At 28.9% G+C, this 13,239-nt stretch overlaps 1 protein-coding gene across 4 annotated transcripts in view; it reads right to left on the bottom strand.

Moving 5' to 3' along the window:
- The window catches only part of LOC107452791 (serine/threonine-protein kinase mig-15), a 100,229-nt gene that overhangs the window by 18,384 nt on the left and 68,606 nt on the right, over positions 1-13,239 (bottom strand). For 2 of the 4 annotated variants that reach the window (XM_087165890.1, XM_087165889.1), the window contains exons 17-21: positions 11,986-12,021; positions 10,775-10,836; positions 10,058-10,149; positions 7,488-7,790; positions 5,782-6,003 (exon numbers count right to left, since the gene is read on the bottom strand). In XM_087165890.1, coding sequence (XP_087022016.1) covers positions 5,782-6,003; positions 7,488-7,790; positions 10,058-10,149; positions 10,775-10,836; positions 11,986-12,021 — 715 coding nt within the window. The remainder of the gene's footprint in view (positions 1-5,781; positions 6,004-7,487; positions 7,791-10,057; positions 10,150-10,774; positions 10,837-11,985; positions 12,022-13,239) is intronic. The other 2 variants (XM_087165892.1, XM_087165891.1) reach the window with 1 other exon arrangement.

Here is a 13,239-nt window from a genome sequence, read left to right as displayed (position 1 = left end):
GAAATATGACTAATCATTTCAGTTAAAATAAAAACATTTTTTTTACAAAAGTTATGTAATCAATATATACGTAGTTATGTATGTTATAATGAATGCCAAAAACTTGGTTAATTCCCTTTCCAATAACATAACTAATTACTATTAAAAAAGATAACCATACACAAAAATTTTACTGAGACTTTAAACTAGAATATCATACTATATTGTTCCATTTAAAATATGTTATTCATAAATTCCAAAAACAAACAAAAAAAATTATTACAATTCCTATTTAAAATGCATAACTCTCTCTAACAGAAACACATAAAATTTAAGCCAATATTTTATTTCAAAGAAAATCACATATTAATAGTTCATGTGGGTATATTTACTGATAATTAACTTTACAAATTATTAATGTTTCAGTCATAAGAATATCTTAATTAAAATATATATTGAATGAATTAGTTATACATGTCATAATAGAAAAAAAAAATTCTTAACATATACTTAATTCTAACTAACCTTTTACAGAGTTGAAGAAATAAGGAAACAGAAAAAAATATTGCTTTAAAAACAAATAAGAATAAGTGCAATAAATGTATCAAGTAACATATCAACTAGATGTTTCATAATATGAATAGTAAGAAATTTAATATAATTATATAAACTTTTAGCAAGTGAAATGAGATTACTCATACTGGTATAGACTATACATGTTAAGTTATTACTAAGGCCCGGATTTTGATGACATTTGCATTTTTTTGCATTTTTTGCATTTTTGGACATTTTTTGTCTTTCAGAGCATTTTTTTAGATTTATAGGACATTTTTCTTTAAATTTTGGGGCGTATTTTGCATTTTTTAAAGTTTTCGGTTAATTTTTTCCAATTTTTATTATTTTTTATCAATTTTCATTATTACACTGGCTTCCAAACAATGAAGAAAATCTATAGGATATTAACAGGTGAAGCAAAATCTTTTCAAATTGAAGAAGAATTGTCAGTAAGTGAGACCGTCTTTTTCAAGTACACACCTATAACATCAGTAGACGTTGAAAGAAGCTTCTGCAGGAATGAAAATTTACTTTCAGACAAGAGACGCTCGTTTACATTTCAAATTATCAACAAAAAAAATTAATAATCCAATGTAATTCTGATATTTAGTAATATTATGAGATGGGAGTTGTTATATCCCTCAAGGTTTCTCTACAAAAGAAAAATATTTTGGTGTTAATAAATTTTTTTTCTTTTTTTGTTATTTTAGGATATTAAACAAATTTTTCCAACTTTAATGAACGCAGAACAAGTATTGCATTGCTTTATATTTTTTAGATGACTCATAATAATTTTAAAGAGCAAAAAAAATTTTTAATTCAATATTTTTACTTTAAGGCATTTTTTGGGCAATTTTTGGATTTTTAAGGGCAATTTTTGGATTTTTAAGGGCATTTTTTGCCCTTTTTAAGAGCATTTTTTGCACTTTTTAAGGGCATTAGTTGAGATTTTTAGGTCATCAAAATCCGGGCTCTAGTTATTACTATAATTTCTACATATATTAATAAATTATGTGTAATAAACTTTTTTAAAAATTCCAATTGTCAGTCTATTGTTATCAATCAATAAGTGCCAGTCATTTCCAATTCATTTTAAGTTCAGTCTTTGTCATTTTTATATATTTTTAACTCAATCTTTATTGACCAATAGATTTAAGTTTCATTTGATTCCAATTAACTTTAAGTTCTGTTTTTCTCGTTTTTATATATTTTTAACTCAATCTTTATCAACCAGCAGAACCAAAAATTACTCGACTAGGATTCATTTTTAAAAATGCATGATGGAAAATGTTTGATAATCTGGATAGTTAATAATATGCTTAAAAAATGGAAAATTAATAAGAAAAAATAGAAAGAGAAAAATGATAAAAATAAAAAACTAGACTTATCAAAAGAATGTTATATCAGACTTAAACAATTTAGATGGCAATAAAATTCAAGATATCATTTCCAAAAGTCTTAGAAGCCTTGTAAATTTATCGCAGATTTTTAAATTAATTTTTATCGCAGATTTTTAAATTAATTTTTATCGCAGATTTTTAAATTAATTACAGCATAAATTAACTACAATTTGTTTTCAAATAAAACAATAATCTACATTCATTTGTGTTAAATATTAAAAGACATATCAACTTCCCCAAGGTCAGTAAAGAGTAAAAGACTTGTCTTGCAGACTAGCCTAATACATGACTATATTACAAATCAGCTAGTAAAATAACCATTTAATCATGTAATTTCAATCACACTAAATAACTACACTAGTCTCATTTCACAGATTAAATTTCTAAGCGTCACAGTTAAATTTTAAAGGTCCAAAACTTGTTTTTGTCATGATAATTATCAAAAACTAGCTAAAACTGTCAAAAACCTTGGACTGTACAATTATATAAATCACAAGGTAACCAATCAAGTTCTTGCTGTTTTTAATGGATATACTTAAGATTTGACAGATTTATTTTGTAAATCCTAAGAAGTTAGTTCACCCTATCTCTTAATAAAAGAGCCTGCTCAGAAAAAGAATCACTCCCTTCTGTTATTTGATAAACAAAATAATGGGGCAGTGGCAAAAAGAAAATGACACCACTGTACTGTCTTCTGCAGTTATGAAGAGAATCCTTATTATGTAATACACTGGTTATCATAAATTAAGGAAAATTCACAAAAATCGCGATAACTCAAGAAATTACACATGGAATTTTATGAAACTTACCCACAATATACAACACATAGTAAGGTATTAAACAACATAAAAAGAAATTATCAGACATTAATAGTAGTATAGAAATTAGCACATGTATAAAATAAACAAATTGGAAGTATCGGTTTGCAATAGAAAAAGTACCTTTAATATGGAATATGATTGCCTCTAGAAGCAATACAGCACAAACAGCGATGTGTGATGCTTTCAATTATGCGGTCTATCAGTTCAATAGGAAGTGAGAGCCATTGCTCTTGTAAAGCAGTTGCAAGCGTGGCAAGGGTCTGAGGGGGCGGATTGATGGCAGATACACGCCTCCCTAGAGCATCCCAAACGTGCTCGATAGGATTCAAGTCCGGGGATCGAGCTGGCCACTCCATGCGAGTAATTGTTTCCTGTTGAAGATAATCATCAACAATGCGAGCTCTGTGTGGTCTTGCATTATCGTCCTGTAACAGGAAGCAATCACCAATTGCCCCGGCATATGGGCGCACATAAGCATCAAGGATGTTGTCTCGATAAACCTGAGCATTCACGGTTCCCCTTGGAAAGACATGGAGGTATGTGCGCCCTCCTAAGGATATGCCTCCCCAAACACAGACACTGCCTCTTCCGTATGCATCTCTTTCACGGATGTTTGATGGATGATAACGGGTCCCAGGTTCTCTCCATATCAAATAACGTCTACTGTCACTTTCTAGACTAAACCTGGACTCATCCGTAAAGAGAACAGGCCTCCATTGATCTGACGTCCAGTGGACATGTTGTCGGGCCCACTGCAAACGGTCTCTCCTATGGCGTGATGTGAGCGGCACGCAAATGGCTGGTCGTCTCGCATACAGACCACCTTCGTGGAGCCTTCTGCGCACAGTTGACGTTGACACCAACCTTCCGGTGGCTGCAGCAAGAGAGGATCTAAGATGTGTCGGAGTAGCGGTTCTATTCCTGCGTGCACTTAATGTCAAATATCGGTCATCGGCACTGGTCGTAACAGTTGGCCGTCCTTGACTGAACCTCCTAGATGCCGAATCTGTGGTTTGAAATTGCCTCCAAAGTCTATGAACCACAGATGGACTCACATTTAGCCATCTGGCCACTTCTGATTGACTCTGCCCTGCCTCTAGTCTCCCGATGGCTCTCCATCGTAGTTCTTCAGGCAAATGATGCCTAGAGGTCATTATTACGAATTGGCTATCTCAGATTTTCAATGTCGCAATCACAGTAAAATTTGTGTGCTTTCTCTCAAACTTGGACTTTTATGCTCCAGGCAGATGACGTAAGCCGAGTGCAGCGCCACTAATTTGCATATTGCAATTTTACTCAGCTACTCTTAGTGGACAACATATGCAAATTTTGCACGGTTTGGCTTACTTTTGAAAGAGTTATCGCTATTTTTGTGATTTTTCCTTAATTTATGATAACCAGTGTATAATGTAGATAGGGATAAAAAAAAAACATTATGTTACACAATGTCATAAGCGATGACAATGTAAAACTTTCAAATCTGATTCTGAGCATGATGTATTAAAGGAATAAACAGACACAGGATCCTCACTTAGTAGGAGCATAAATTCTGATTTGTTTAACCCTATGCTCTCCAGTTCTGAGAATGACCCAGAAAATAAGGTCATCAATGTCAACATATAATCCTGTTATTGGCACAATTAGAAAAGTGTTTGTAATACTAATAATGCCTCCAGAACCCACTTGCTCAGCCTGTGCATCTTACTTAAGTGGTGCAAATGAAGTCTGCTTCATTTTATTTTGTAACCAGAACAGTCAATTTAAATCCGAAGTTTACAAGCAGACATGTTTATAATTCTGACACATATTCACCTTTGTGGCCTTGTAATTTTGAACCCAATCCAGAAGACAAGGGGACTCCAGGATCAAGCATTTAGACAACCTAGCCTTCAGTGAAGACTTTTTGATGGAATTTATCTGCATCTGTGTTACATGGACATGAAAAATCATTAAGACACCAAAGATTCCAACTTATGATCTGTGTCTACCACTAATGATATTTCATATCAGCACTGTAGTAGGTGCAAGCCGGAGTCAACGCTGCGATTCAAACCTGGATTACCTCATAGAAGGGTGAATGTTCTATCCCCTGAACCACTGTAGCTCGCAACTGTTTCATTTTTATTATATTATTATTGTTATAACTGGTGTTAGACTACTGTCCTTCTTGAGAGGCAGCTTCCAAGGCCTGTGGTTGCTCACATCACAGAGGAAAACATCTCCAGACCCCAATTTTTGAATCCAATGGCATACAGTATGTTTATTCACAGCACTATCCCCTGACACTTGACACATTCGGAGTTTTCATGCAGCTAGTGATAAGCAGTGCATTGTGTACCTGCTTTTATAACAACTAATATTCCTACTTTGAACCGACAGGATTTTTGACCACTTGATACACTAATTCTCACTTCACTCAATGGCAAAGCAAAGACAGCAAGAACTTTATTAGTTACCATATATATATTAAATATTAACTCGTGCATGCATTTTAATGTTTAAAAATATATACACTAAAATATAATAATATAGTTAACAATAATGTTTAAATAGAGATTATAGTTCAAAAGAAACTCTTACTTTAATTTAAAAAATCTGTGCTAAAATATAAATTTTAGTCAGTAATTTAATAAAAGAGTTTACAGAAGATCTTTTGCTTATACTAGGGTCAATACTAAAAGTTTATTTCTACACATTGGTTATTTCAGATAATAGTGTCACATTATAATAGTGAAAATTTTGCTTTAAATAATTCGAACTATTAACTGTAACAAAAGAGGTATTATTTCTTAATACACTTTTTCTTATAAGTATAGCTATTTAAAATATCAATATTAATGTTATACCAATACATAAAAAATATTCTTAAGGTTTTTGATAGCTTTCACTGTGATGGTTTCACATATAGTTATCTTAAAAAAGCTAAAAGAGTAAAAAAAAAAATTTTAAAAAGCAAACTCACTAATAATAATTAAGCCTTACTGTAATTTTAGTAACACAACAGTTATAAAAATCACAAGTAATACCTCATCTGATATCGTTGAGTCTTGAAGCCTATGCTGTGGTGAAGACTGATGACCAGATGTGTTCGAAGCATGCTGCTGCAAGAGGTCAGGTAGAACACCCATGGAACGTGTAGCGGCCATCCCTATATTACCAGGAGAGCTTTGAGAAGATTCCATGCGCTGTCCAGGACCACGATCACAGCCACCGCTTGATGAACTCCGATCCGTTCGCTCCCTATCACTCTAAATAACAAAAGAGCTTACATGTCAGAACTAAAAGCAATTAAAAAGGAGAGAAATTTTAAATCTCTGCGATTTAAAGTATAGCAGGTATCCTTCTAATCATCTACAAGTTTAAGTAGATTTTATTGCTATTACATGAGTAATACTGTTTTACTACACTGTGTTCCATAATTCAAGCAGGAAATAATTTTGATTGAAAACACAAGTTTTAAACCAAAAATTGTAATTTAAAAAAAAAAAAAACTAGAATTGTGTGTGTAATAGCGTGTGTGACATTTTAATAGTCTAAACCCTGAACTTTCCACTGTACTGGCATTTTATTTTCAAATATCAGCATTTTATTACCCAAATGACATAAAACTCAAAACATTGGGTGACTTTTAGGGCACTCTTTATTACAAACAAATAGCATTTTTTCATCTAGGAATATAAGTAATAATATGTAATTTTTAAATTATCAATACATGAATTAAGAGTAACAAACCATGCCACAAAAATTTGACATCCTTCAAACAACTGACAGTAACAAAAATGACTACTAAAACTATTCCCCCAAGAGCTATCTGCTACTCTATTTAAGTGTGCAGGACAGAAACAAGGTCGCAGCTCAGTTTTGATTTAAGTTAAAAACTAAATAATATATTAATGTGTTCAAATAGATTTAAACGTTGATTAATTTTTCATATTTTCTACAAAGGAAACTTTTAAATTCATGAAAGTTACGATTAAATCTGATTTTGATATAATTACAATTAATTTTTTTTTTAAAAAATTAAGCTGAGGAAAAACTTTTAAAAATATTATTTTTATGTTCAGCTTAAAAACAACATACCTCTGCAAACATTAATGCTGATGCACAATAACGTTATCATACATTACAGAATGTTTAATTTAGTCTAAATAGGATGAACAATGAGGTTGCTTAGAGTTTAGCAATCAGCAGTGTCAATCAAATTGGACAGGTTAGAGGGGAGACACCAGACAAAGAAGAACAAGATAGTCCTTCAAGTTAAGAGCTCACAAGGCTAAAGGTCCAACCTCGTGAATTTAATTTTTTTTTTTTTTTTTAAAAAAAAACAGAAGTTTCTAAAACTACCATGCCACCTTTTTAATTGCTAGGTCACTACATAATCAAATAAATTATTACAAGAAATTATAAAGTTTCTCAAAGCTCAGTTACACTACATCCTTTGTATAATTAACTCACCATCGATAAGCACATTAGAAAATTTCCTACAGACAAATTAAATTATGTCTCAGCAAATGTTTAATGAAAAAAAAATTAAAAAAATAAATAAAAAATAAACAACTTTTTTTCTCATTTAGAAAAATGTTGATTAAACCATCAGCTGACAGACAATACAAATTATAATTAAACCTTTTTGAAGCAAAACAATCATGAAAATATAACAAAAATGATAAAAAATAAGCAAATTAAATGCAAAATAACAGAAGAAACGAAACAAAACAAAATAAATGCTGACCTTCGATTCAAGCCTGGAATTACTAATTCGTTCTTTTTTATGATTTGATTCTCCATTTTGATTAGGAGTTGAGGTAGCTAAAGGAAAAGGTGATGATGTAGCTTTATGTAAAGGTGAGGATGAAGAGCGATGTTTATCACTACTTTTAGATTTATTAATATCTGAGCGCTCAACAGGACCAGAATCACGCCTCCTTTGATTTTTTTCCAGGTTAATACTTGATCTATCTTTTGCCCTATCCTGCCCCTTACTTTCATTCTCATTCTTCGTTCGTCTGTTGTTTTCTTGCCGATTTGAATGATTCTGTAATAATAGCAGTGGTTTAAAAAATAAACAAGTTTTAAACTTAAAGTTAAAAAACCATGCCAAAACAAAGCTAAATTATAAACAAAAATAAACTGATCAAATAATTTTTTTTAAATCAGAAAAAAATACAAACAAATAATTTAAAAAAAAAAAATTGGAGTGTAAATAGTTATTATACCTGTAATAAGTAAAATAATATATGTGTGTTTAATATGCCTGTAATGTAACAATATGTAAACTTTATCTGTTGAGCAAGAGACTCTATTAAAATAGCAATTCTCAAGATTAAAAATTTTAATTGCTTCACTTATTTAATATATCCATTCCCATAAGATTTTTATGCAAAACTAATAAAGTTTGTCATCATTGCAGAAACAGAATTATATATTAACATTTAATAGATCTGATAACAAGCATGAAAGTGGACAATAAATAAAAATAAAAAGCTGAACTTTCACAACTCAGACAGTGCGAGATGGAAGACATTGTTCCATGTAATAATGTGATATCAATAAGATATATAAAAACAATACTTCTAACTCTGTGGTGAGAGTTTTATTTTAGATTAAAAAATGGCAGAAGCATTTAGAGAATAAAACTTAAATTTTTTTTAATATAATTTTAAACGTCTTTGACCACTACTATATTAAAGAAAATTAAGCAATATATAAGGCTAAATAATCGTCATTTTAAATTAAAACAGTCGCTAACTTTCACCTCATCTGATATTTCTGGTAGATAGTTACTAACAGTTTTAGTCACTAACTGTTTCATTTAACCAATAAAACTTGAATTAATTTTTTTTCAGCAGCATCGATCGTACGCACTTTGTGTTTGTTTTACAAATTGACTTCCAGAAATAAAATACATTCATCTTACGATACACCGTGTGATAAAGAAAAGTACACAAAAAGCAAATATGTGCGCGGGCAAATGCAGCAACAGCCAAAAATAAGCACTAGCCAAGTTGAGAAAACAATAATATTCTGATGCGTAAATTCAATATGTGTCGCACCAAGGCAGAAAACCCCGCATCAAACATCAGCGGTCGAAACAAAACTGTTTAGAACTCAACAACCAAGAACCTCATCCTTTTAACTCTACAGCAGAAGTCATGGTTGTCAAGGCAATGGCACACCTGCAGAAGATCAACCCATTTTCTCCTGAGGATCATTCTTTCTCAGGAGGCTACTGCATGGAAAAAAGTTTGTTCCGAGTACGACTATTGTTCGGTCAGCTTAGGTTTCCGCAGTTATGGGGGGGGGGGGTTCTGTAATAATTTGACCAAAATATTACATTTTTAGAACACTGGCAGAAATTCTACAACTCAGGAGAAAAAATTGGATTTTTCCATTTTTCGCAGAAGTCTTTTATCCCTGTGATAAACTGCAGTATCAAATTTTGGATAACACAAAATATTATCCCTTTATTATATATTCATAAAGTAAAAGCATTTACTGGATTCTTTATTACATCATACAGATTTTGTTTGACAAATTATGAATTATATAAAAAGGCTATAAAGAAAAAAAAATACAGAAATTTTGCTTTCAAATCAAGGGTAAAAGGTTACAAGGCTTTTATTTTTTTTTAATATATCAGATTCTTTTTCTTGCTATAATACAGTAAACTATTAGTAATATCTCAAGTAAAGTATTACTTTTAAATAATTGTAGCACTAGAACTAAAATATTTATATATAAAAAACAACTAAATTTTAAGTGCCAAGTATCAGCTCTTCCTGATGTCATTGGAAAATAATACTCTTTAAAAAGTCCCATAAAAATAAACAAATAATAATAAATAAATGTAATAAAAAATAAATTTTTAAATACAAAAAATAAATGCTTGATAGGTAGGCTGATAATTTACTACAGTGAATAACAATGAAAGTAGAGCAGTGTTTACTCTTGATCCACTTCTATATCAAAGGTTTTAAAAAAAATTTCCTACTTCTGAGAAATAAACTGGATGAATTAATGATTAATTAAATTAATGATTTGACCAGATTAAAAAAGAACTCTTACAAGAAAAAAAGCTATTAATCCTAAATCTAAGAGAGCACAAATTCTATCTATGGAAATGCTTATTAACAGCTTTGCAATTAAGACAACAGTGGAAATTATTTTGATTATAAAGTATACCAAAAGAATATCAAGTTTAACAATCAAGTATACAAAACTATTCGTTTTAATTCAATACAATAAAAAATATTGTTGACTTTTATCAAATTAAAACTTGAGCAATCAAACAAAAGAATTTACCCTTCTCAACACTAAAGTTCTGTCATTGTTTTCTTCTTCATCTGGAGTAGGAGGTAAAGGTCTGTGTGGTGCATGATTTACAGGTGTCGAACCTAGTTCACAAAATAGGAAAGCATATTTTAGTTTGTTATGAATCAGTTATTAAGACAAAAACAAAATTAAGGTTTCATACCAAATGCATAATAATTTCATTTCTTTTAGAAAACAGATATGTAAGGAAAACAGATATGTTAGGAAAACACTGCTTTTATTAGTTCATTATTGGAACAGTTATTAGTAGGAAAGTTATTTATTAGTTTTTAGCAATTTATATTAATTAAAATAGAGAACGTCCAAACAAGCATTGAAATCCATATAGAAACAATTCCATAGCTTTATTTCAATATTTCCTAACATTAGTTGTATGAGTGAAAAACATGTTTTGTAAAAAAAATTTCAACTTTTATAATTATTCCAAATTCTAAATAATTGTATTAAAAAACTAAAATGAAGTAACTCACATTTGTTCCTTTGATAAAACTAGATTTCTAAAAATTCGCACTACATCAATCAAATAATTTTAACTAGCAAAAAGAAATTTTTAAAAAAAATCACCCTAATAAACAAATTTTAAAAAATGCAGATATTAATATTAATAAAGATCAAATAGTTAAAATACTACTTTTATAAAAATATTTCCTATTTATTATCGAAACCATATCAACTCTTGAAACTTACCATCATTTATTTTGTCATGATCAACTAAATTTCTTAAGGCATCATTGTAGACTTCAGGAGGCCTAAAATGGGAATAAAAAGAATATTATGGCAGCTTTAAGAAATCTATGGTCCTGAATGAGAAATTATAAAAAATGCTATTCAACTAAATCTTATAAATTTTCTTTTGTGCTTGTTTGTTATCAGAAACAAAAAAATAACTGAGCAAATCTTTCATTTTAATAATCAGCCAACTACTAATAGCACACAAACTGTGTCAGCCAGCAGCAATGTAATTTTAAATTTTTATTTAAATTTTAGCACTTATGAGTAAAAAAAGTTTTTAAGTATTAGACCTGTTTTATTAAGTAAGTTTCGTACCTTTTATTAAATTTCTGTAAACCAATATCTTTTGGCCATCAATGTAATTGGAATTATGAATTTTTAAGCAGAAATATTTTTTAATTGATGTTATTAATTCTGAAATGTGACTGAAAGTTTGTGTTTAGATATACTAATTTAAATATTAGTTCATAAAAATAATAAAGTGAAACAGGACATAATTACTTTTTAAACATCTCTTTTACAACAAAAATATAAAAATTTCAATTAAACAATATTAATTTTCAAAATACAAATTCATAAATACTAAATTTACACATTTGCATGCATTTATGATAAATTAAATTAAATACTTAGTTCGCGAAAAAGTTTAACATTTAAAATTTTAAAAAGAAAACATCAATATATAGCTACAAAATAACACAATATCTAAAGAGAAAATTTTTGCAGTATATACATAAATGAATGGATTTAGCAATTAAAAAAAAATTATTTAATAATTATTTTCAAAAGGAAATTGATTATTTTTTAATAATTTTATTAATTTCAGCTGTTACTTAAATACTAATTAAGCATTTGAAATGTGCAGGAATAAAAACTTTTTTTTTCCCCTTTTACAATTTTAGAGAAAAAATATTTAATTTTTTGGAGATATTGATAGGGATGGAAACTTAACAATTATTAAATAATAATTTACACATTACTATAAATTACTAAGTTACTAATTCTACTAATTTTTGCTTATACTCCTTTTCATCAATTTGTTAAAATATAAAATCTTTAAGATTACACGTTTAAACACAATATCTTATCAATTAATTGCAATTATGGTTATAGAAAACAAAGAAACTTTTTCTTTAACTAAATTTAACTACAGTATCATAGCTTACCTTGCTATTCTATTCTCAATGAGGTTGTCAGAGGCCCTTGAAACAAAGCACAAAACAAAAAGGGAGAAAATAACTAAGAGCATTTAAAAAATTTAGAAATACATAAAAAGAAAGAAATAAAATGACATAAATCAGCAACTTAGTACTAAAGCACATATCCCATCAAATAAAAGTTTCAAAAATAAACTAAATAAAAGGCAAACTTTAGGAATGTCAGGAAGGGTTAAAATAGAAAACATGCAAAATATTAGAACCCCAAACTGTTGTCCCTTTAATTATAGCATTACCCAAATGCAAGAATGTGTTTGAAAGTTAAAGCAGAATCCAAAAATATGATGATGCATGCAAAACTAAAGTTAAATAGAAAAATTTTCCTCAATTTTTTGCATAACTTTAACCAAAATTATTACTGTGAAAGTTTTAATACCTTTTCTAAAGTTTGCTTTCATTGAATTGTTCTAAAATTTTATAATTTTACATCAAATAGAACACTAGGATGAAAAAATATACCTATATGTTTCACTTAAAATAAACTAAAATGTTTGAAACATTTTAGCTTTTTGTAAGTAAATGATAGCAAGGAAACTATATGGAAAATCTATTTAGGTTAATTGTATTGTATACTACAATAAAAGGTTTAGTAAACTTGGTAAATTTGAAAGAATTATTAAAACCTAAGAAAAATAATACATTCAAATTAAGGGTCAAAATATTTTTAGATTTGAAATCATGGAAATTATTTTAATGAGTGAATTTTAAAATAATATATAATAATATATAAATACACACTTTTTACGCATAAACAATTTTAAATGAAGACTTAAACAAATATCAAAAAATAAATATAAAATTGGTTGGACACTAAAAATTTATGAAAATGTATAATATTTTGCAATAACTGAATTTTATCCTCAAAAATTTTGAAACTACTCTCTTCTACCATTTCATGAGTAAATTTTAAAAAGTAAATCTCCCTCATCATTACAATAAGAGAAAAACTTGTAGTTTATAAAAATAATTAAAGGCATGCTAAAAGGCAATCTCTGCATTTTTTTTTTCAAAACAAGTAAACTAAAAAAAAATTTAATTTATAAATAACTTGTTTCTATATTTCAAACTGAAAATAATGAGAAAATGAACATTTTAAAGGTACATTTTTCAGAAGAAAAAAAAAGTATTTGTTTAAAAATTAGCTTTAAAATCTAAAATCTTTCAAAAGATATATTGATATCCCTCCTGAAAAAATCATTATAA

Source organism: Parasteatoda tepidariorum, chromosome 6 (assembly GCF_982258835.1).
Source record: "Parasteatoda tepidariorum strain Cologne lab strain chromosome 6, Ptep-v5.0, whole genome shotgun sequence".
Taxonomy (NCBI): domain Eukaryota; kingdom Metazoa; phylum Arthropoda; class Arachnida; order Araneae; family Theridiidae; genus Parasteatoda; species Parasteatoda tepidariorum.
This window is presented reverse-complemented; position numbering and strand designations above follow the sequence as displayed.